At 42.2% G+C, this 23,105-nt stretch overlaps 2 protein-coding genes across 4 annotated transcripts in view; one reads left to right on the top strand and one right to left on the bottom strand.

Annotated features, from left to right (window-relative positions):
* Positions 1 to 5,352, bottom strand: part of KNTC1 (kinetochore associated 1) — a 53,858-nt gene extending 48,506 nt beyond the window's left edge. Inside the window, exons 1-3 of the mRNA XM_028527696.2 lie at positions 5,225 to 5,352; positions 2,682 to 2,852; positions 1,032 to 1,152 (exon numbers count right to left, since the gene is read on the bottom strand). Coding sequence (XP_028383497.2) covers positions 1,032 to 1,152; positions 2,682 to 2,810 — 250 coding nt within the window. The 5' untranslated portion in view covers positions 2,811 to 2,852; positions 5,225 to 5,352. The remainder of the gene's footprint in view (positions 1 to 1,031; positions 1,153 to 2,681; positions 2,853 to 5,224) is intronic.
* A 219-nt stretch (positions 5,353 to 5,571) lies between these two features.
* Positions 5,572 to 21,835, top strand: RSRC2 (arginine and serine rich coiled-coil 2). 3 transcript variants are annotated; one of them, XM_036014796.1, is made up of 10 exons: positions 5,572 to 5,733; positions 9,389 to 9,545; positions 10,655 to 10,698; positions 13,104 to 13,294; positions 13,986 to 14,135; positions 15,934 to 16,056; positions 18,366 to 18,445; positions 19,308 to 19,540; positions 19,967 to 20,056; positions 21,051 to 21,835. In XM_036014796.1, the coding sequence occupies exons 1-10, from the start codon at positions 5,728 to 5,730 to the stop codon at positions 21,228 to 21,230; spliced, it is 1,254 nt and encodes a 417-aa protein (XP_035870689.1). In that variant the 5' UTR covers positions 5,572 to 5,727; the 3' UTR covers positions 21,231 to 21,835. The 3 variants fall into 3 exon arrangements, with proteins under 3 accessions (XP_035870689.1, XP_028383366.1, XP_035870690.1); XM_028527565.2 differs by having other exon boundaries at positions 5,575 to 5,733; positions 13,986 to 14,189; XM_036014797.1 differs by lacking the exon at positions 5,572 to 5,733 and adding an exon at positions 11,468 to 11,545 and having other exon boundaries at positions 9,449 to 9,545; positions 13,082 to 13,294; positions 13,986 to 14,189.
* Positions 21,836 to 23,105: the final 1,270 nt, after the last annotated feature.

A 23,105-nucleotide genomic window follows, 5' to 3' on the forward strand; every position in this document is an offset into this window, starting at 1 on the left:
GTGGGCCCCTCCCTCACGGAGCTCAAATGTGAGGGCAGTAAGAGATGGTTTAAGCAACGGGCACAGCAAACAAAGCACATGACATGTAAAAAAGGCGTACACTCTCTGGAAAAAAAGAAAAAGTGGAGCAGAGAGAGAGCTCCGCTGAGGGCCAGAGTGCTCAGGACTGCCCTCCCTGCTGAGGCGCGATCCCAGCGAGGCCCTGAAGGGGGCGACAGCATCACTGTTGGCACAGCAGCAACAGGCCTGCAGGGGCCTGGTGGGGGCCGGGAGGGTAAAAGCCCTGCGTCTTAGGAACGAAAATCATTCGGCAGCAACCTCTTTATACAAATGTATCGGATAACACAGCCCTCTATTGTGTTGGTGACACTGAATTTTGTGGACCCTGCCGGGTGGAGATGCCGAGATTCCACAGAATATGGGCATCTTGCCTCCAGAGTGTGATCAAGATTTTGCACGCCTTGATTCTTTCCAGTTGTTGGAGCTCTTACACAAACACTTCAACAACCATCTTCCTCTCAAAACTGCAGAAAAAGCTTTCACAGTATTTTCACCTGTTTTCCAGCACAATTACTCACCAGTCTCCTAATTTACCCTCAAGTCCATATTTGCATATAATTAAAGCTCTTTATAACTCAGTGATGAATTGACAAGTATTTAAAAAGCTTTTTCTAGTGCTCTGCATTCTAAAAGCGTTCGAATATCTGATGATACTGAAATTACGTACAAGTTCGGGTACTTGAACACAACGGGGCCCAAGTGGTTCCTACGTCACTCTGATATTTACAAAAGCCACGCAAGTAAACTGTTGCTTGACACGTGTTTCCCCTTAGACCTACTGAGAGGGGTTCAGCCCAGTGTCCTGAGTCTAGATACGCAGCTTAAAAAAGGCACTCAAGATTAATTTCTTGACACCAGTCCAACTTCAAGTCTTAGACATAATGCAGAGTAGAAGAGGCAGAGCGGCAGAAACTGGCAGCAAACACGTGACTTCCGACCCACCCGACCGCTCTCTGGGGAGCCAGACTCACCGAACACCAGGTGCAGCTGCAGCGACCTGCAGACGCTGTCCAGCAGGATCACCGACTGGTCTGCCACGATGACAAACCCGTCGCTTAAGCTGCACGCTTGTATCTTCGGGCTGCATGAGGCCTGTGGGAGGGAAGAGCAGGACTCATAGAAAACATTTTCATACGTGCTCAGCAATACCGGTCACCAGTATCATGGTCCCAAGCACCCAAGTAAGTTTAGGACTTGACAGTCCTTTTCTCTGTAGCCCATGTGTCTAAGTAGGTCAAGTTTTCCTTTGCATGGTGTATATTGGAACCCACTCCGAGTCCCAAACAGGGCAGGCCCAGGGCTGCCAGGAAAGGGCAGAGCATTTCTACATGCAGGTCTTGGCTCCCTAAGGGTTGGTCTCATGCCCACAGAAGCCAGCAGGCAGCAGCACCAGTGGCCCGAGGCTGGCCGTCTGGAGCATGACAGGGAGGCGGACTGTGGCGAATCGTGAACCGGAGGGCACGTGCCCCTGCGTAAACCTACTAACCCCCCTTGGAATGCCTGGCACAGCCACGCCTTCCAACTTATCAAGAAAAGCTGCATCTTTATGGGAAATGTTCCGATTTTTAAATATTGGCAGCTAAGTCAACACTGTAAGGAACACTGTGCAAGCCAAGCATGAGTCTCGTTTTCAGTTTCTGTTGAGTAGGGCTTCCCACGCGTGTGTATCTTGAAGCAGATGGGAGGCTTGGTGGCTGCAAAAGCTCAGGCACTCACTGGCTGAGTAACCTTGGGCGAATGTCTCAACTGACTCTCCTATAAAATGGGGATGATTATGATGATAACAATACCTACAATGCCGGCTTTTGTGGAGGGTAAATGAATTCAAGTAAAGGGCTTAGAAGATAGAAGCATAATACACATGCTTAATAAATGTTAACTATTCTGATTCTTCCACGGCTCAGTTTTGTGAGCCAATCAGTTCATTTCATGCCTACTTCAATGGTCACATTCTCCAGGTGTAATTCTTCAAAACCCCACCCCAGCCTGACCCTTGACACTCTTGGCTGGTGTGGCTCAGCTGGCTGGAGCACCAGCCCATAACCTAAAGGTTACAGGTTCGATTCCGATCAGGGCACATACCTGTGTTGTGGTTCCAATACCCAACCTGGGCATGTTCAAGAGACAACCAATTAATGCTTCTCTCTCGCATCAATGTTTCTTTCTCTTCCCCTCCCTCCCTCTCTCTCTCTCTTTCAAAATGCTATGAAAAAGTGTCCCCAGGTGAGGATTAAAAACAAATTTCCCTTGTTCACTGCCGACATACAGGGAAGCTGTTGACTTTGCGTATTCACCTTGTACCCCGCCACCCTGCTGCAATCACTCATTATTCCAGTGGTTTCTTTGTCAATTTGTTCCGCTTTCTGATGTGGACATTCATGTCAAGTGAGAACGAAGACAGTTTTATTTCTTCCTTCCCCATCTATAACAGTTCAGTTTGGGAAATACAAATCTTAGGATAACGTAAGGGGAATTCAGATGGAAATTTCCAAGAATCTGAGACTGAACCTTGATTACCTGAGAAAGTGCTACATTCATTCACAAAATACTTACCGTGTAGTTCCCGGGCCTACTAAACACAGTAAAAATTGCATGAATAAAAACAGCATCGGAATCATTACCTTTTCAGAGGAGATCTTTGCCAGCAAATCCACTTGATATAAAGCAGTTCCATGCTCTTTTCTGGATCCCACACTTAGGTACCCACTTCCTGTGTCGTCGCTCGTCAGTAGCTCGATATCATTCCACATGTTTCCGAGACTGTTTTCCCGGTTCGGGAGTCACTGCCTTCCCTGCGGCCACATGCACAGTTAGAGCCCGATTTATATTGTTAACCAGGATCCAATTTCCTAGGAAATGACAAGGCTTTATCCAAAATATATATCAGTAAGTAAAGACTTCTCTATCTTCCTGTTACTTCGGTCGTCACGAGAGACTTTGGACCAATTCAGGTAAACGGAACTACAGCTCCCATCATCACAAGGTGAGAACAGAACAGTTTAGGAACACGAAGCCAATCTGACCAACATGTCCCCGAGTTTCTAATGTTTTGTGTGCCTAACTTGAAAGTATAACCAGTTCTCATTCGAAGTACATCTTTAATCGGTACAGCAATAAGTAGCAAAAGCTCTGATGTCAGAACGTCTGGGGTACCTTAGGACGGGAGGGTTCCGGATGAAGCTCACAAGCACGTTCATTAACGTTTCCAGTGTAGCGCAAGAAACGAACATGTCAGCCCTGGCTGGCGTGGCTCAGTGGATTGAGCTCGGGCTGCAAACCAATGTGTCGCAGGTTCCCCGTCAGGGCACATGCCTGGGTTGCAGGCCACGGCCCCCAGCAACTGCGCATTCATGTTTCTCTCTCTCTCTCCCTCCCTTCCCTTTCTAAAAATAAATAAATAAATAAAATCTAAAAAAAAAAAATGGAATCTCTCAATAAAAAAAAAACGAACATGTTAAGGGGAGGAGGAAAGAATCTGGACTGGGTTTCTGATGTCTCATCAACAAAGATTTAAAACTCATTTTATGTGCAGTCTGGTTGAGAGTTAGAATGTTAGGATAAAAACTGAAAAATGATCCCTGGGCGAAAACTTGAAGGCTGGTGGGGAACAATAACCGATTAATTAACGGTTGTTCTGATAACTGCTAACACGATTATGTTTTAAAATCTGTGGGAGGAACAATCTTAGACTCATGGTCTTTCACCTTTGCTGGTCCTTTGGCCAGCAACTTAATCTTTGCTTCTCAATTCCCTAAACCACAGTGGAACGGGAAGATCGTTGTACCCACCTGAAAAGTTATGTGTTTTAAATGTTCACAAACTAATTCTCGGTTCCTGGCCAGCACTCACTTGTAAGGGCTAGAAGATTTATTATTGCTGTCGGTGAAAGCAGTCACATTTGGGCTAGTGGTTTAAGATCTCGTGAAGTTTTTGTGTGTCCGCTGTGATTGGCATGCGATGTTGTATTAGTTTCAGGTGGACAGCAGTGATTGGAGGGGAGGAGTTCTTGCTGAGAGCATAAGCAAGGGCACAGAAACGAAGCATCTCAGAACAGACGATGGTTTTAGCGGCTGGTGCTTGGGTGGGAGTTGGGAGATTAAGACAGGCGGGAGGGAGTGAATACTTTCAGGGGTCTCAGCATCCCCCATCTGTAAAAACGGTGAAGGCAGAGAAGGTCTTTGTCACTCTGAAGTTAATCTCCGTGTAGGAGGGACAGCCATAGAATAGTTAACATGTACTGAGTATATGTTAACAAGCAAGCCAGCTTGGAATGCTTTACTCATTTAGTTAACAGCCTACTTGACAGCTGAGGTTAAATAAATGGCCAAGGTCACCTAAAGCGAGTAAATGATGTAGCTAGACAAGAAAACTCAAATCCACGCCAGCTAGTAACTGTTACACCGCTTCCCTACCAGAAAAAAAAAAAAGGAAATGCACAAATAATTACAAACTGAAACGTTTCAAAGCAAACAGAACAGTGCTAAGGGTCTCAGAGGGTCGTTTAAGGAGAACCTGCGTGGGAAGGGAAGAGGATGTCTGAGCGGGGACCGAGTAGCAAGAAACCAACTATGCAAAGCTCAGTGGGTGCAGCGATGCAGAGGCTCGGAGGCTGGGGCGAGCTCCGGGCTGCCGCTGAGCGGAACAGCAGGAATGGAACGGTGCTGGGGCTAAAAGAGTCCGCGACGTCAAGATCGGGGTTCTCCTGGGCGCCAGGGGGAAGAGACTAAGCAGATGAGTGGCGTGATTTGATGAACCACTTGCGATCACTCTGGCTGCTGGCTAGGGAACAGATTAGTGGCAGAATTAGGCAAAATGAAAACAGCATCGGGTAGCTCAGGTTGTTAGAACGTCATCTCCAAACACCAAGGTTGCAGGTTTGACCCCGGGTCGGGACACGTGCAAGAATCAACCAATGAAGGCATAAATAATAAGTGGAACAACAAGTCCATGCATGTTTCTCTCTCTCAAAAATAGAAATAAAAGAAACCGTACCAATGAGACCCCCCCCCTCCCCACAAGCGCTCAGCTGGACCCTGGGGCCAGCAAGAACCCAGCCAAGTTCTCTCCCAACAGGGTCTTGAAGGGAAAACACCCACAACGGTGCTCGAGACGCTGCTACTTAGACCTGAACTCACGCCCAGCTTCCTACAGCAGCGCAACTCACCTGCAGTTGAAGATACTAAAGCGGAGCACGTCAATTGACTGCCCCTCTTCCCGACTAACCCCAACCGCCCCCAATCCCTTCAGGTTCTAGCCCAACTTGTTTAAATTGGCGGGAGAAGACGGAGACCAACCTCTTCTACGGCGGCCGGAGAAGGCCAAGATTGGTAGAGACTCGAAATAGGAAGTCGCTCCACCCTACATTCCACCGTTTCCGGCCGCCAGGCTGCGCAATCGAGGTCGTGGGCTTGGCTCCGCCCCTCCCCCTGGCTTTACACGCCCTCTTCAAAAGAATAACCAATCACCGCCGCGAACCGCGTTGCTATAGAAGGCCTTCTCCCAAGCCCCTTTCCTCCCAGCAAGCTGTGCGACGTGCCTGGCCTCAGCCCCTTTGTGCCATCCGGGTCTCTCGCCTGAGCCATTTAGTCTGTGGCGAGGCGTCCGTGCGATCTGTACTGTTGAGAGCGGCAAGTAGAGGCGCCGCTCTAGCGGCCAGGACTCTGGACTATGGCGGTAGGTCCCGAATCGGAGTTTGGGGCAGGGCTATTTTTTTTTTTTTTTTTTTTGCTACGCTCCAAGATTGCGTAAACGAGACTCCTCGAGCTGTTGTCCGCGCTTGTGTGGACAAAATGGCGTCGCGGCCTTCTTCTGCGCCCGCCATCATGGCTTCCTGCCGTAGGGCGGGGGACTAAGGCGGTGTCGGTGGGGGTGGGGAGCTGCAAGGAGTGTCTTTTTTTTTTTTTCCAGAACTTTCCTCTTCTCTGTCCTAGCTCCTGTACCTTTCGGCCCACAGACCTGCTTTCAGTCGAGGTTACGCCCTGGGCTTAGTGGTTTCCGTGCAGTTAACATCAGGTTTTGGGAATAGGCTCGCGGTGGGGAAGAGAAAAGGGACCCGGGTCTGGTGGAAAGGGTTGTCAAAAAAGGGTCCGTAAGGGATAGAATGTGGAAAGAGCAGCCTTGTGGCGATTTTGGTTTGCTTACGTTCAGTAAAACGAAGTCTAGGCGCATGTTTTCGAGGAGCGTTTTCGTCTGTGAAAACCTTAGCGGGGTCCTGGGGAATGTGTTGGTGAAAAGGAGTAAAAATTAGAATTCATTGGGAGCATTTGGAAGCAGCCAATTGATGCTGCGTTTCTGGAGCGGCTCGTGATGTAATATGGTTGAGGTCTGGTTGGAGCTTTATAATCAAGCCCTATTTTCGGTGTCTTTCCTTTAAATGTGTGAAGCTTTCGGTGACCCACTTAACCTTAAATAAAAATTACGGTTCTTAAGTGATACGAACAACAGGGCTGCCTGATGAACCGCGTTGCTGTGGGATGGCTTCATTTATCCTTAATCCTGTTGAAAGAAAAATGCGGGCATTCTGCCTGCCTTCCCGCTAACCAAAAAAGATATTCTGATTTTCCAAAACAAATAGTAGTGGTAAACATAATGAAAAATAGGTAGTTTACTGTTTTTTAATATTTGGGGGCATCAGAAATTAGAAAGGATGGTCCTCCTTCCCCACCCCCGTACCGGATTGATTGAATTTAGAATTAATTTTTTTTTTAAGGTTTCAAACATTTGGCAGACTACTTGGTATTAATGCAACTAATCGGTTTAATATTTCCCTTTGTTTAAATAGTGTTTTGGGCCTCAGGATACTTTAAGTGAAAAAAAAATGATGTTTCATTTGGGCTCAATAAATTTTTTAAAAGACAACTCAAACATTGGTTCCTGCAGTTCCTCCTTCAATAAAAAGACACGATTCCCGGGGTGGGGGGGGTGGCCTGGTATTAAATCCACCTACCTTCTCTGCACTGGGAAAGGATTTGCAGCCTACGTCTGGAGCATCATTAGGGTTTTAAACCAGACGCACACTTGAAGAAACAGTGGTGGCCTTCCTGTAGAGCACATGCTGGCGTGCAGGGTAGTTCCCAGCTAGCGTGTAAGGTCTTTGTAGAGAGAACCCTTCTAACTCAAGGTGAAGCTTGGACATTTTTAGAGAAACATTGATACTCAGTTGATGGGGGGTACTTTAATTATGCTAGTATGAAATATCCTCTTGGAAAGAGAAGTTTTGCGTGAGCCTAGTGGTCTCCTGTCATTCAGATGTGTCTTGTGGTGGCTGTTGGGTGTGACTAGGCAGCCTGCCCAGGGCATTTGACTTCCCTGCCGCCCGTCTTCGGTGATGCTAAGCGTGTACCCAGGAAGTAAACCACTGACTGCAAACTTGATGCCTGGCTGCATGTTGGCTTTTCCACACAAAGGTGGTTCTCGGCACTAGCCGTGGCCTCTGTAATGACAGTGAATAGATGTGCTGGTGGTTCTGGAATGCTCTGCTGGTGCCGCGTGCACTGCGAGAGGTGGGTGGGAGCAGGGCTTCGAGTTTGCACAAAGGGTGGGGTTTGCCAACACTCAGTGCATCAGAGATACAGCTGAGGTGGTTCTTGAGGATAACGAGAACAAAAAGAAAAGGATCTGTGTTGTGAAGAGCGGGATCACCCTCCATTGTTTGATACTGCATCACTTACCAATAGGAGACGGTGAAGAGGACCGTCTTAGGTGAGTCAGCCAATGTAGCTGGGTCTCACCTATAAAATGAAAAGGTTGAACTCGATTCTAAGGAATGAAGCCTTCCAGCACAAACGTCTATGATTGCAGAAATCACTCACACATAGAAACCGGGGGAGCACGTGTGCTTGAATGAGCCACTACAGTATTTAGTCACTGCCTTCGGCTTCTTACTGTTTTTTAGGGGGGTGGGGGTACCATTGTTAGAGGGTTAACACATAATTTATGTCTTTAATCCCAGCTAGCCTGTAAATCCTTCCCTTTTAATTTACCATTTTATTCCTGGGGTCTGGTATGGAGTTTGGCACATTTTTATACTCAGTAAATAGTTGAAATAATGCAGCCTCTCCTATTTATGACTTCTCATTTCTCCATTTCAGCCACCTTCTCAGATTGGCGGGGTCATGAATATTTTAGGTATTGTGGACCACGTAGAGTCTCGTGGTCCTTGTTGGTGGACTTGTTCACCCACTTTGACAACCCTTTTAAAAACGTAAAAACCATTCTCAGCTCAAGGACCCTATTTAGCCAGCCCTTGTCCTAAGGAATCAATTCCACAGGCATAGGAGATATTCTATGACTCGTTCAAATCCATTTCCTCCTTTGTGATGTGCAGGTTATTTGTAATTTGGACCACACAGTAAGCAGAGCCACAGATACATTTTTTAATGGAAAGCTAGTAACTAGGACTCGTTTTCTTCTCCAACATTCTGTGCTGAGTACTCAAGAGGCCAGTGAGACTGCCGGCTGTGGCCTGGAAAACAGGGGAGTGAAGTTTAGGTGGAGGAACCTGCCCTTAGAGGGAAATCAGGCCTCAGGGGGAAAGTGGGTACACTTTTTTTTTTTTAGTTTATATTGTGATAACTTATAAACCGCTTTAAAGCACAAACTTTAATGTTTCCATAGTCCAGAGCATATGCAAGGAGACGCAGACCTTATTTTGCAGCAGCACTGTGCCAAAGGGCTGTTTTCATTAAAGAGCATTAATGAAAAATTAAGATTGGGCTTTTAGATCGGTGAGTTAATTTCCTGTTACTTTTTTCAGAAACTGTTTTAAGATTTTACAGTCATGAGTCTCTTTAACTTTTTTTTTTAATTGCTTTTTAGGAGGGGCATTGATTTGTTCGTTCCACTTACTTGCACATTCGTGGCTGCCCTGATGGGTCTAGCCAGCTGAGCTCCCTGGCCGGGGCATGGGTCTCTCTCTCACCTTTAATGGCTTGTTTAAAAAGTGTTGGTAAAGTTGGCTCCTTGAGTTCACAAACTTAAAATGGACTAAGTTTTCTCTGCTTGAAATGTCTATTGGACTTTGAGTCCTAATTTTCCCCTCTTAGCCCCTTGCTTTGAAAGTTACAAAATAATAATTTTAAAAATAAAGATACATTAGTTCCATATGTTTTTGGTATTGGGTTAGTTGTTTGGATTTATTCAGGCCTTTTTATCAGGTACAAAGCATATTTAGCTATTTGGAAATCAACCATTCTGGTTTATTAACGTGTTTATTTTTTAAAATTCTAGGATGACTGTCTTTCCTTCGCTCCCCACCCTGTCTTTTAAGAAATTGGTAATATTTTCAATGTAATTAAGAATTTACCATTATTTTTCTTGAAACTTGTAGGCTAGTGATACAGAACGTGATGGACTAGCCCCAGAAAAGACATCCCTAGATACAGATAAGAAAAAAGAGCAGCCAGATGTATCTGTTTCTCCTAGAGCCTCAAAACATCATTATTCAAGATCACGCTCAAGGTCAAGAGAAAGAAAACGAAAGTCAGGTATGAGTGTAGGGAACGAAATGCACACCGCTAGCATTTGCTGTAATTCATGTAAATGTGTATAATACATGAACTGTTTACTGATAATACGTGTGCTCTCCCCAGTTTAGTAATGGATAATGAAAGTCCATTGGTAATTTCTTGGAGAATTTTTCAGTTGGGAGGAATATAAAGGTTCTAATGTAGAGATTACTTGTTGAAAGCAACAATGTATGTTTAAATCTGTGTCATAGTAACTATTTAACTTTAAGATGTGTAAAATGCTTCAGTTTATTCTTTCAACATTGACACATTATGTTGAAAGATACATAGTTCTGGACAAAAAAAATAGGTTTACAGTTGCAAGCACATGAAACAGTTTATTCTTGTATTACATACTTTTCCATATGAACAACTGTAAACCTACTTTTGCCAATTTCTGTAGTGTGGACAGTGGTATATTATTTTTTCCTTTACAATTGTATTTATTTTTAGAGAAAGAAGAAAATAGGGAGAAAGAGAGACAAACATTGATGTGTGAGAAATACGTCGATGGGTTGCCTCTCTCGTGCCCCCAACTGGGGACCCAGCCTGCAACCCACACGTGCCCCCAACTGGGGATTGAACTGTCAACGCTTTGGTTCGCAAGCTGGCACTCAGTCCACTGAGCCATACCAGCCAGGGCCTAATCTTGTTTTTTTAACATAATGTTAGAGTATTCTGAAGCAGGAGGTTTGGTATTTTAAAAAGTCAGACCAATGTACGAGCAGCATGGTGTTTTGCTCTGTTTTGGGTGGTGTGTTTGTTTTGTTTGTTTTTACTTATTGCTGTTTAATTAGGCTGTCGAGTAGAGAGTTGAGTAGTGATGAGTTTAAAAGTTTTAAGGCTTTGAACTAGTTCTTTATTCTTTGTCCACAAATAATCATCTACAATGCGGTTCAAATGTAATTTTTTATATACGTATATTTGAAACTACAGTATTATAAGTAATTTTGAATGGGAATTTTCCCTATACTGTAATATTCTTATGACTACTTACATCAAATGTAATTCAGCCTGTTATAAGTATTGAAAATTTGTGTTTGAGGTGTTTATCTTTGTTTATGGTGCATTTTTGCGTGTCTTCACAGACAACGAAGGAAGAAAACACAGGAGCCGGAGCAGAAGCAAAGAGGTAATTAACACTTTATAGTGAATAGGCAGTTTAAAGTATTTGTAAAGTGCTAGTAGAATGTTTGTGTGTGAATATGTGATGTTGTCCAGGTAAGTACCAGAACTTGAAATTTGAAAGGTTAATTGGGCTATAAAATAAGCATGATTTCGATTCATCATTTTTTCAAGAAGATAGTTGTTTGTATGAAAAGTTCATTCAAAAACTATTAATTTTATTATGTTGTGAAAATGTTCACAATGAAAATTTCATGTGAAGAATATGATTGGTTTTTTTAGGCCTGTCACACAGAGCTTCCATTAATCCGAGGTCCCGAGTCTCCTTATGCCTGATGACCGCTAGGATTTCTGGACGGCAGTAGGCTCGATGTCTCTGGGCTGCTTTTTCTTTACGGAAGACACTGAGAGTCCTCTTTCCTTTAGTAGACTAGTTGTGTTTCTCTAACAGTGGTTCTGAATTTCCAAATGAAAGTGTCAGAGGTAGCCAGAGAGGTGGCGGTGACAACAAAACTGGAAGAGAGGGAAAGGCAGCAGTGAACTCGCCCAAACTCACTCGCCTGAGCAGACAGGGAGCGGAAGGCGGAGCAGAGGGAGCTGCCAAAAGGGCAGCGTCCTGTGGGGGCTGGGCAAGGGTCCCAAAACAAACGTGGGCAGGGACTTCACCTCTTCCCCTAATGGAAGCTCTGTTAAATTTTTAATTTAGGAGAGTTTTTGTGAAAATGACTATTTTGTTTAGCTCACATGATAACATTTCTATAATAAATCATACTCAGCGTGCTAATGCGCGAAGAGACTGAACTGAAGACGCTGCAGACTCAGATAGCAAAATAATAAGCCTACTTCATGATAAGGTAACTATTAGTCATTCAAACTCCTATTTCCCTTAAGTATATCTTAAATCAGTTAAGGGTTTTAATGGTTTTTTAAAAATTAATAGTAATGTTACATTTGAAAAACTGGTTTGAAATAAACTAAAACCTGTGAAAGTTTAACCACTTAAAACCTTTCCAGTTTGCCGCTATATGGCAAAATCAAGGAAATACTTTCTATAAGCTCATGTTGTAGAGAACTGGCACTGAAACTAAAATTCAGCTGTGACTCCAGGTCTCTCTGTTTTTCTGTAAGATAATAAATCGCATACTATGATCATTTTAGATAAGTCATCATGCATGTTATAAAATGTTTGGCCAAGTTTTTTGTTTTTAAGAGAAATTAATGTTGACTGTAAAGAAATATCTTATGGCCTGTTCTGGGAAACATGAAATGCGTGTCCTGCTGTGGAAAAGCACTGGCCTGAGCGTCAGACAAGTGGGGGCCTGGGGTCAGCTCTGCAGCTATGCAGCTTTGTGACTTCAGATCAAAATGTAGTTACGTATAAAGTAAAGGGAATTGGAGGATCTGAGTTTCCTTCCAGCCTTAAGATTGTGATTCTGAGATGTTCGAGGTTTTAAGCTGTAGCTACAAGATGGATTTGACAAATATTAACATGAGGAATCCAGTGTGTTGCACTTAATCTAAGTACGTGAGTGTAGGGTGGAGACTTGATCATACCATTTTAGCTCAGTCTCTGAATGCATGTGTTGTGAAAACAAAAGCTTTGGGTTTTTTATCTTTCAGAGTAGGGGGAAGTCTGTATTGGGTAATGATGTAGGGATTATGTTATATACCTAGTCTGAGTGCATAAAAGTCAAAACAGATACAGTTGCCATTTTCTGTCCTAGGTACATGAAATGTAGTAGAACTTCAAGCCTGTTGGGATATTGCGAGATGAAAAGTGATTGCCTCACGGTTTAGACATTGGGAGAAAACCAAGAGACATCTTTTAGAGAGAGGATGTGGCAATATAGCTATACAAAGGACACTTCAGCTCTGCGTAAAGTAGTCTGAAATTGCAGAAAATACCATTTAGTTGAGTTAACTTACTTAGCTACCTAATTTGAAATGCATTTCTGGTGCATTTCTTTGTGTCCTTATTACCTTCGTTATTGTTAGTTATTTAAGCCTCAAGTAATACTATGTACTCTGGACTTAGAAGTTGATGTATATACTGGGTCTGTTCATATAAAAGGCTTCTTGGGAAAACTAAAAATGTTTTATACGTGTATACTTCTCTTATTTTAGATAAAAGAGACTCTAGGGGTTCCTATGTGTAACGTTGAACGTTGTATTAATAGCGGCATTGAGAACATTTGGGGGCGGAAACTGCATTTGAGGGCTTTGCGAAGAGAAAGCACAGCCAGTTGTATGTAGCTGCAGCATGCGGGTGATGTGAGGCTAGGGCCGTTTTTAATTCGCCACACACTCCTAAGGTTACTAATGTTGCATCACAACATTTTTGTCTATTGATGCCCATACTAACTCTCTTTGTTGCACTATTTTCCTGAAAGAACCAACTTCTTCTTAAAACAGGCAAGAAGACATGAGTCCAAAGATAAACCTGCTAAGAAACACAAGTCTGAGGAACATAATGACAAAGAACATTCTTCTGATAAAGGGAGAGAGCGACTAAATTCATCTGAAAATGGTGAGGACAGACACAAACGCAAAGAAAGGAGGTCGTCGAGGGGCAGAAGCCACTCCAGATCCAGATCTCGCGAGAGGTAACTAATGTGGGTGTTTGCCAGTGTGCGTCTTCTGTAGAGCTCCTAAGTCACATGAAGGATCTACCCCCGTTAATCGGCACTGTCCCCAGAACCTTAATTAGAATGTTGTTTGTTTGTTTTTTGTTATTTTGATGTATTTCTCTGCTCGCTAATGTCCAAGCTATCTTTTGCAGTGAAAGAAATTATATTGCTCAAGTATATTTATATAATTAAGCCAATATAACTATCATATATGCTGATAAAGGATTTATTTGCTGCTGAATTCTAATCTACATTTTGTCTTGTGGTACAGAGACAAAGATTTTTGAGATACTGGGTCATGGCTCGTATTTGTGGGATTTTTTTTGTTTTGAGAAGCCAGTATTTAACATGTTGGGAGATTTCTGTGAGGAATATGTAAATTAGGTCAAAATTTACAGTAGTTTGGTAACATGGTTATATTCTTAAATTTTATAAATAGGCAGTAGATTTGGAACTACTAATCTTAAGTTGGGGTAGGATGCACTGCATTTTTGACAGTATTGTTTTACTGTGATTGCTAAGAGGCATCAAAAAAACGGTGAAGTTTAGTTTAGTCCAGTGTAGTTTATTGCCTATCTTGACTGCATACGCTACAGGTACCTAGTTTATAACGCCTGTAATGGGAAAGGTGCACCTCTCACTACAAATTTGTGTGCTTTAATTTCAGGCGTCATCGTAGTAGAAGCAGGGAGCGGAAGAAGTCGAGATCCCGGAGTAGGGAGCGGAAGAAGTCGCGATCCAGAAGCAGAGAGAGGAAGAAGTCGCGATCCAGAAGCAGGGAAAGGAAACGTCGCATCCGGTCTCGCTCACGCTCAAGGTCAAGACACAGGCATAGGAGTAGAAGCAGGAGTAGGACAAGGAGTAGAAGTCGGTGGGTGCTCACATAGGCCCCTAAATCATACAGGCCTCTCATAGGCCGTTTGTCTTCTGTCGCTCAGAACAAATTGTGGGTCAGAATTGATTTATAGAACTATCCCATCCTGGCCAAGAAAGAACAAATCTAAATTCTTGTGTGGCAGTCTTACGCGGCCCAGTTTGGTCAGGTCGCTTGTGAAGGAAAGATGTGAATAGTTGCATTGAAAACTGCTTGTTACTTGTACACGGGATTCGTTGTGTTTATCACAGTAGCTTGGTTTACTGCATCCCTACCATGTGCTGTGTGTTATGGCATAGTTCTTGCCACATGTTCGTTCATCTGGTTCTCAAAACAACTATTTTGTGAGCCAGGCCCATTGGAATTTGAGAGTTTGAGTAACTTGCCCAGAAGCCCACCATCATGGTTCCTATATGCCAGAACTCAGACCTGGTCCCACACGTGTCCAAATGCAGTCAGCGCGCGTGCTTGACCCTCCGTGCTGTGCCAGCCCCCTCAGCCACCTCAAGTACCCGAAAAGATGAGCTGAGATGGCGCGCTGCAGAGTGGCACGCCTGAAACTTACATAATGTTACCAACCAGTGTAACCCCAGAGAAGTTTGATTTTTTTATTTATTGATTTATTTATTTATTTATATGTACTTGTTTATTTTAAGAAGATGAGCTTAATTCAAACCTGTCTTGATTGAGCGAAGACTTAAACTTGTTGAGACAGGACAATAATGAGCATGGGGGGATTTTAAATTCTTAATAGAAAACGTGTTCTCTTTATTTATGTGAGGTGATTATTATAGTGTATTTTATCTGTAGTCATGGATACTGATTAGAATAATGGAAAAGATTTTTTAAAATATTTTTTTGATTATACTATTACATTTGTCCAATTTTCCACCTTTTTTTCCCCTCTACTCCTCTTCCCATCCACATTCCCATCCACCTTAGTTCATGTCCATGGGTCGTTTGTATAAGTTCTTTGGCTTTCCATTTCCTAAACTATTCTTAACCTCCCCCTGTCTATCTTATACCTCCCATTTATGGTACTTATTCCCTGTACCTTTCCCCCAACCCCCACTGCCTGCCACCCCCACTCTGGCTGATTACCCTCCGTGTGACCTCCATTTCTATGATTCTGTTCCTGTTCTAGTTGTTTGATTTGGGGGGGCCGGTAAGGTTTGGTTGTTGCTAGTTGTGAGTTTGTTGTCAGAAAAGATTTTATTTTTAATTGCCATTTTGGCAGTTCAGGTCATTATTTATGGCTTTTCTAGTTTTGAATATTGGTACTTTTTGTTCTGATCAATACGTGCCTTTTGTCTTTTATTTTCTAATTCTTTTGTTTTAGTGATTTGTACTTTGTATTTTTGAAAACATCTACAAACTCATTCATTCATTCATCCTAGGTTAAAATACTAGGAACATTTAACCTCTTCATCTCACCACCAGGCATTTATATGAGAAAGGCACAAGGGTAGTCTTTGCAACATTGGGTGAAATGGCAAGATTGGAGTTAACCTCAAGGGCCATGTGTAGCGGGGATGGTTACATGAACTTACAGAAAACTAGCCACGCACACAGAGAACCCAGGATATCTGTGGGAGGTGTAGGACGGGGGCAGGCAGGAGAGGGTTCAAAATGCTTCCTGCACAGTTTGATTTTTGTTAAACCATAGATATAATAGACTTTGATTCAGCAAAATTATTACTGCTTGGCCACAGTGAGACATGTAAAATATGATTTCTTACAGAGATAGGAAGAAGAGAATTGAAAAACCAAGAAGATTTAGCAGAAGTTTAAGCGGCACTCCTAGTCCGCCCCCCTTCAGAGGCAGAAACACAGCAATGGATGCACAGGAAGCCTTAGCTCGGAGGTGCGTACTTTCTGTGGGCGCTTGTTTACCCTCGCCCTCCTCCCCACCCGAAGTGGGTTCTCGGTTGTGTAGACAAAGGGAGTGCTTGCAGGCAGAAGGTAAACGGAATAGTTACATCTAGCCACGAACACTGGCGCACCTTTGTGCTCTAGAGCTAAGTAAGTGATGTAGCTCTTGAGCGCACTGCACACTGTGGGAAGGTTGCGTGTCTGCGGCAGTTCCTCTCTCCCTTGGTGATGACCTGGCTCACCCTCTCCGTTCTAGACGAAGTGTTTTAGTGCGGGGTTGAAACTTAAAAAACATCTGAAATATGATTGAAGAACTTGGTTGATTCTGCCTCTAAAGCTGCTTTGTCTTGTTTTTCTTAAGAAAAGAATCTCTGAAAGAATAAGTAGAATTCTGTCTGTGGTTTTCTTATCACAAGCCAATTTATTTGATCTCTTAAATTCACTGCTGACAGCATAGGGGCACCATTGTATTTTTTAATATTATCACGTTTCAAACATGGGTGGCCAGGGGACGCAGGCCGGCTCTGGCTGCAGCCTGCGGCGCCTTTCAGAGGACCGCCTTGTCTACAGAGGAAAGGAAAATCCCAGTCCTTGTCTGCAGGTTTTCCCATACTCTGAAGGCTATAGTCTTTTGATTTTAACACTTTTTCTTTATGAAATTGAGTATGTATTTTTTTTTCCCATTACAAAAATACAGTTATCACAATGTAACCTGATGGGCTGCTGCCCTGTGAACCCAGCCTGGCAGAAACTCCACCTGAACAGCAGCAGCAGCAAAGGTGTGAGCCTACCCCTCCTTCATTCCATTCACTTTTCAGTGAATGGTGTTAACTCCAGACTTGCAGTGGCCGTTCTGAAAGTGCAGCCGATAGCAGTCGGGCATGTTTTCACTCTGAAACTAAGATAACAGAATTAGGAAATAATTTACCACGGTATTTGAACTAATTTATAAAGAGTGGTCCATTAATTCTGTTTTTATTTATTTATTTTAAGTCTTTACTCACTTATTTTTAGAGAGGAGCAGGGAGGGAGAAGAGAGAAATGTCAGTGTGTAGTTGCCTCTTGGCACGCCCCCCACTGGGGACGCTGCCTACAAGCCAGGCCTGTGCCCTGACTGGGAATTGAACCGTGACCCCTTGGTTCACAGGCCAGTACTCAATCCACTGAACCACATCAGCCAAGGCTAACTCTGGTATATTGTTTAAGCCATAAAATTTATTCTTATTTACTACAAGTTTACTATATTTTAAGTTTGGATTTTATTAAAGTTGAAACTGTTACTGTAGTCTAAATTGTTTTTTTGTTTTTTATCTAAAAACAATAATCTCCAATTTTTACTACCACTGTTGTACTGTCTACAGCTCCCCAAAACAAAAAAAACACTTTCTCCCAATCCTTGCCTCTTTATATCACATTCAGAAGGAAAAGGGGCAGCATTTAACTTACAATTGGTAGATCAAGGAATTCTTCAAAGAAAAGGCTTTCTCTTTCAGGAACTCATTACGAAGAAAATATTTAGGATTCGCCATATAGGAAGTAGGTACTGACTTGGCAGCATATTTAGTGTGTGTATTAATTGGTGAATTTAATGTGAACCGAAGTATGTTTTGATTTTCTTTTGGGATGAATTTGTGTTTTGTTTCCAGTTCCTTTACTAATGATACATTTTTTCAGGTGCTAAAAATGTCCTAATATTGAGCAACCCCCCCCCCCCCCATTAGGTTATAGGGAATGGCAGTTTGAGTTCGTATACTTATTCAGGCAGGAGTCGGGTTTGTTTGTTTGAATATTTTATATATTTACTTGTAGGGAGGGAGAAAGTGGGAGAGAAACATCATGTGTAGTTGTCTCACCCATCCCCTGCTGGGGGCCTGGCCCACAACCCAGGCATGTGCCTTGACTGGGAATCAAACCCACGACCTTTTGGTTTGCAGGCCAGTGCTCAATCCACTGAGCCACATCAGCCAGGGTGGGAAGGGGTTGGCTAAAAAAATGTTTTTTATTTATTTGAAGGCTATACAATGAAGTATATTTAATGAAAAAAAATTATCTGTATGTTGATTGGCCTTATTCTGTATCAGCCTCCTCCAAGAAATATTTGGTAAATCTGTAAACACTGTTTACTACTTAACATACTCTGACTTATTTGCAGTATTTTATTTTATCCGTGTTTCTGTAACCAACACCGATAAAGATTGAATAATTTTTACTTTTTTAACCATTTCTGGAAACTAAAAACTAGTGAAGATAGACACTGGTTTTATATTGTTATTTTAAATTTATCTAAATGGTCTTTGACAGGTTGGAAAGGGCAAAGAAGTTACAAGAACAGCGAGAAAAAGAAATGGTTGAAAAACAGAAACAACAAGAAATGGCTGCAGGTAATTTTTTTCTTTATTACGGAGGCGCGGCATTTCAGGTTCAGAAAAGTAATAGGAGAAAACCACCTGTGACCCCTGCTACCCATCACTGCACATGTCTTCTGGTTATGGTTTGGGGAGTGGGGTTTATTAAAGATGGTGGCCTGGCCTGGAGCAGGTAGCGTGCCTCACTGTTAAGTCAAGTTCGTAGTCATGAACATTGCCGTGGGGACTGGAGGTGGTCAGAGCACGCTTGCTGCTGATGTGTGGCGTGGAAGGTGGGCTGGGAGGGTGGGTTGGTTGGTTGATTGGTTTTTATTGGGGAGGGTGTTTTTTGACATTCTTCATGAATAGTTGTACTATAAAATCTAAAATTGTACAAACAGCCTTTTATAGGAATAATTTTAACAACTTTTAAAACTTACATTCTGGACTGGCAGAAAAATACGTAATTTGAAGTCTTTCTGTTTAGTATCTGTTAAATGTGTGTGGTTACCTGTTTTAATATTTTTAAATGTTGGTTAGCATTTTCCAGTGGAATGTCAAATTATTTCATAAAACTAAACCATGTGAATACAGACTTTCATTGTGTTTGTAAGTTTAGTTAGCTACAAGCAGCAAAGTTCATTTTCATTGAAATACGCCTTTTTACTATTTGCAGAATTCTCTTTAAGAAGTAAAAGAAGTTTTAGTACATATAAGTGATCATATGTAGAGATATGCCTATCAATGAATACGTTCAATAAATGTTGGTAAATGTTTTTGCTTTATAACCAAATGCGCAGTCATTTCCTAATATGGTATTTGGTGAGGAGTAGCCTGCAGTGAGGTAAACCAGGAGGCTTATTGTAGTCTTAAAGTTCACACTGTCCTCCTCCTCCAGCGGCTGCAGCTACAGGAGGGTCCGTCCTCAATGTGGCTGCCCTGTTGGCATCAGGCACGCAGGTCACCCCTCAGATCGCTATGGCAGCTCAGATGGCCGCCCTGCAGGCGAAAGCTTTGGCAGAGACCGGGATCGCTGTGCCCAGCTATTACAACCCCGCAGCTGTGAATCCGATGAAATTTGCTGAACAAGAGAAAAAAAGGAAAATGCTTTGGCAAGGCAAGAAAGAAGGGGTAAGTTCTTTTATTCCCCTCTTTTGTCATTTATTCCTAAGTAACAATTGCTTTAAAAAACAGATTGGAATTGGAGAAAAAATGAGTTTGGGTTTTTCTTCTGAGAACCTGATGGAAGTGGTTTAATTTGCCTCCATTATTATATATCACTGAAAAAATACCAGGCTTTCAAAGCAAACCAGTAATACTATATATTTATTAAGGAAAAAGGGGCTCCTTAGTTTAGCTTTTTTTATAAGATACATTATCACGGGCTTGTATTTCTTTGCTTCATTACTCTATAATAGAAACCTTACTTATAAATTTCATTGATAGTTATAAATGCTATTGTTTCTTTTACTTTATTCTATATAATAGAAAGAGTTAATACCCTAGTAAAACATACTTAAACTGTACATATTCTGAAAGTTCAGTGTTTCTTCGTAGGACAAATCCCAGTCTGCTGAAATATGGGAAAAATTGAATTTTGGAAATAAGGACCAAAACGTCAAATTTAGGAAATTAATGGGTATTAAGGTGAGTATATACACTTTATATTAAAATTCCTACTTAATTTTTAGGGTAACGCTGATGCTCAACTTCAGATATATTTCAGTGATGTGTCAGCCCTGGGTGCTTTCTGTTCTGTGTATGTTCTCCAGATTCATGCTACAGAGTTAACTAAAGTACATTATCACTAAGTTGACAGCGCAAATTACTTGACTTACATTAACAGGTTTGTTGGTTATTCCTGCGTATTTATACCTTAGGTCACAGGTGGCAGACAAGGCCTGCGGGCCGAATCCGGCCTTCCACCTTGTTTCTACCCGGCCGCAGCGCCAAGCTCTCGCTTAACTGTTAAGGAGTAGTTACATTTACACAGTCCGGAAATTACATTCGGCCCTCTGAAGCCAGCAGAGAGGCTGGTGTGGCCTCCGGTGACAATGAGTTTGACACCTCTGCCTTAGGTGAACGCTGTTCGAGATCATAAGATTCTGTTTGTAAATGAAATTTTACAAAAGACATTAATGGATTTGCTTTTGTATAAAAATACTGCTCATTTAATGTTAACTGTACCTGATGGAGTAGGATGGATCTTCTTGATTTTCTTAAAGTTACAAGGAAGCTTTTTTTATCATGTAGAAATTGAGTTTTTGCCAAGTGTAAGTAACATAGAAACAGTATTAGATTTCATACAGCCCGGAGAGGTCCACAGCTGTTCAGACATTGGTCACTACTAAGGGAATTGGTTTTTTCATTGAAGGGCTGTTTGGGGTACACACTGTCTGGCATGTTCTTCCTGTTCTTCATCATGCCCACTAAAATGAAGTTGAGTGAGTGTGTGTGTGTGTGTGTGTGTGTGACATCCCAGTCCTAGAAAGACCATGGGATGCTGAATGGAATGAATGGAGCTGAGTAATGGAGGTCAAATGTGTATCTGAACAATGTTGGTTTACCAGGACTGCAAAGCGAGAAGCACTTTTCAGTCCTGTCTGAATTCGCTTTAATGTGTTTTCCGTCTGCTGTTTAGAGTGAAGATGAAGCTGGATGCAGCTCAGTGGATGAAGAAAGTTACAAGACTTTGAAGCAACAGGAAGAAGTATTTAGAAATCTAGATGCTCAGTATGAAATGGCAAGGTCACAGACCCACACACAAAGAGGAATGGGATTGGGTTTCACGTCATCGATGCGAGGAATGGATGCAGTTTGAAAAAGATCACACTTAATGTTTGGAACTTTCTAGACTTCTGGTTCTGATGTCAGGTCCTTGTTCACCAAACAGCTAGCACTCTAGCTTGCATGGGTGTTGCATTGACTTTAATTTATTGAAAAATAACGATTTTTTGTAAATATCAGATCAGTGATACTGGTGTTAGTGTTGTAATTAGGTTAAACCCACTTCCATTAAACTTGACAGGACTATAGAAGGACGATATTTTTTAGTTGATGAATTCTACTTTCAAAATATGTAAAAGCTGCAGGTGGGATAAAATCTCATACATGGATTTTCTTCGTGTCCGCTGTCTTGTGTACTTTTGTACTTAACCTTGTACAGTTATTTTCATCTCTTGAAACCTGAAAGAAAGTTACGTAGATGTTCTCTAGAAGATCTGGCCGTTCGGTACCTACTGGCACAAAGGAGCTGGCGGGTAATGAGAATAAAAATGTTTTTCTCAAAACTGGTGTTAATTTAAGTTACCTGGAATTCTTATTTGAATTTGTTTTATGGTTTCTGTAGCATTTTGCAATTGCTATTAGGGAAACACTAAAAATTCTTTTTTTAAAGAAAAAAACTGCTATTGGCAATTCCATAGTGAGCAAAAAATGTAAAAGGAAGTTGGGAGGAGTAAACAAATTTATTAAAACATGCTGTTTTCCTACTATTATAAGGGACATAATCGGTGTACAGTATTTGTTAAATATTCCATGTTATTCAGGAAATAGATTAATACCTTAAAGGGATGTAAGCACTTTTATTTTAATAAAGTGCCTTATAACAAGTTCTCTGTATGCCCTTTGCTCATTGTCCCTTTGAAGCCTTCTCCAGCATAAACTAAAGTACTAAAGCATCAGAAAACGACTTTGTCGCTGAACTGACTGGGACATCAGTCTGGCGGAGGTGGGGACTCCAGGACTCATAATCCACCAGCCGTCCCTAGGAAGGTCCTTGGGAGAAGGGGGCTCAGTGCCGTGGCCCAGTACAGCGTGGGGAGGCACCACGGTGGCAGAGCTTCAGCCTGTGGAAACGAGTTCCTTTGTCTGCCCAGGTTGCCTGTAGGGCGTGGTTTTGTGATGCAGGAATATCGAGTGGTTGATCAAGTCAAGTTATGGGGAAATGATAGCGAGATTTTTCATGTTGGCATCCTCGCACATTTCACATTTTTTCAGTTTTATGTATACATTACCAAATCAACTTCATTTGAAGTCTTGCCCTTACTGGTATGGCTCAGTGGGTTGAGCATTATCCTGCAAAGTGGAAGGTCACCTTTTCAATTCCCAGTCAGGGCGCATGCCCAGGTTGCCAGCCAGGTCCCCAGTTTGGGGTGTGCAAGAGTACTCTGATCAATGTTTTAAGACTCGTAAAGCATATGTAACTGCCTCCTGTATTTTTCTAGAGTATGTTAGGAGTTGGCTTTATGAATGACATGGTTCATCCTGTACTCCTCTGAAGCAGCTAATTAAAAATTGGTGGCCAAGTTTAAACAAAACTATTTAGTACAACATCTAAAATAGATTTAAAGTGGGTATTTTTAGTTGAGATACACATTTTTACACTCACATTTTCATACTTAAATTCAAATCCAGTGTGTATTTTATGTTTCAAAACATCCTAATTAAGACCAACCATATGTAGCCAGGGGCAACAATACTCAACAGTGCAGATCTGGAGAGACGCATATTGGTAATTGTTAGTTGCATAATTTAAGCTAATTGGAGTGAAGGGATAGGAGGCCAGTTAACTGCTTCGCTCAATTGGAATTAAGTTTAGAGGAGGGACTCCATAGATTTGATTGTATTAAAACTTTTTTTACCCCTTCTGGCTGTTAACGGTGCTGTACATTTCAGAGCCAGAACGCCATGATGG

Source organism: Phyllostomus discolor, chromosome 13 (assembly GCF_004126475.2).
Source record: "Phyllostomus discolor isolate MPI-MPIP mPhyDis1 chromosome 13, mPhyDis1.pri.v3, whole genome shotgun sequence".
NCBI lineage: Eukaryota > Metazoa > Chordata > Mammalia > Chiroptera > Phyllostomidae > Phyllostomus > Phyllostomus discolor.

Bases quoted from the DNA above. Each gene is read 5' to 3' on its own strand.
- RSRC2 (XM_028527565.2), top strand. The intron at 9,546-10,654 runs GTATGAGTGTAG...GTGTCTTCACAG, and splicing joins AGAAAGAAAACGAAAGTCAG to ACAACGAAGGAAGAAAACAC. The intron at 18,446-19,307 runs GTAATTTTTTTC...CTCCTCCTCCAG, and splicing joins ACAACAAGAAATGGCTGCAG to CGGCTGCAGCTACAGGAGGG.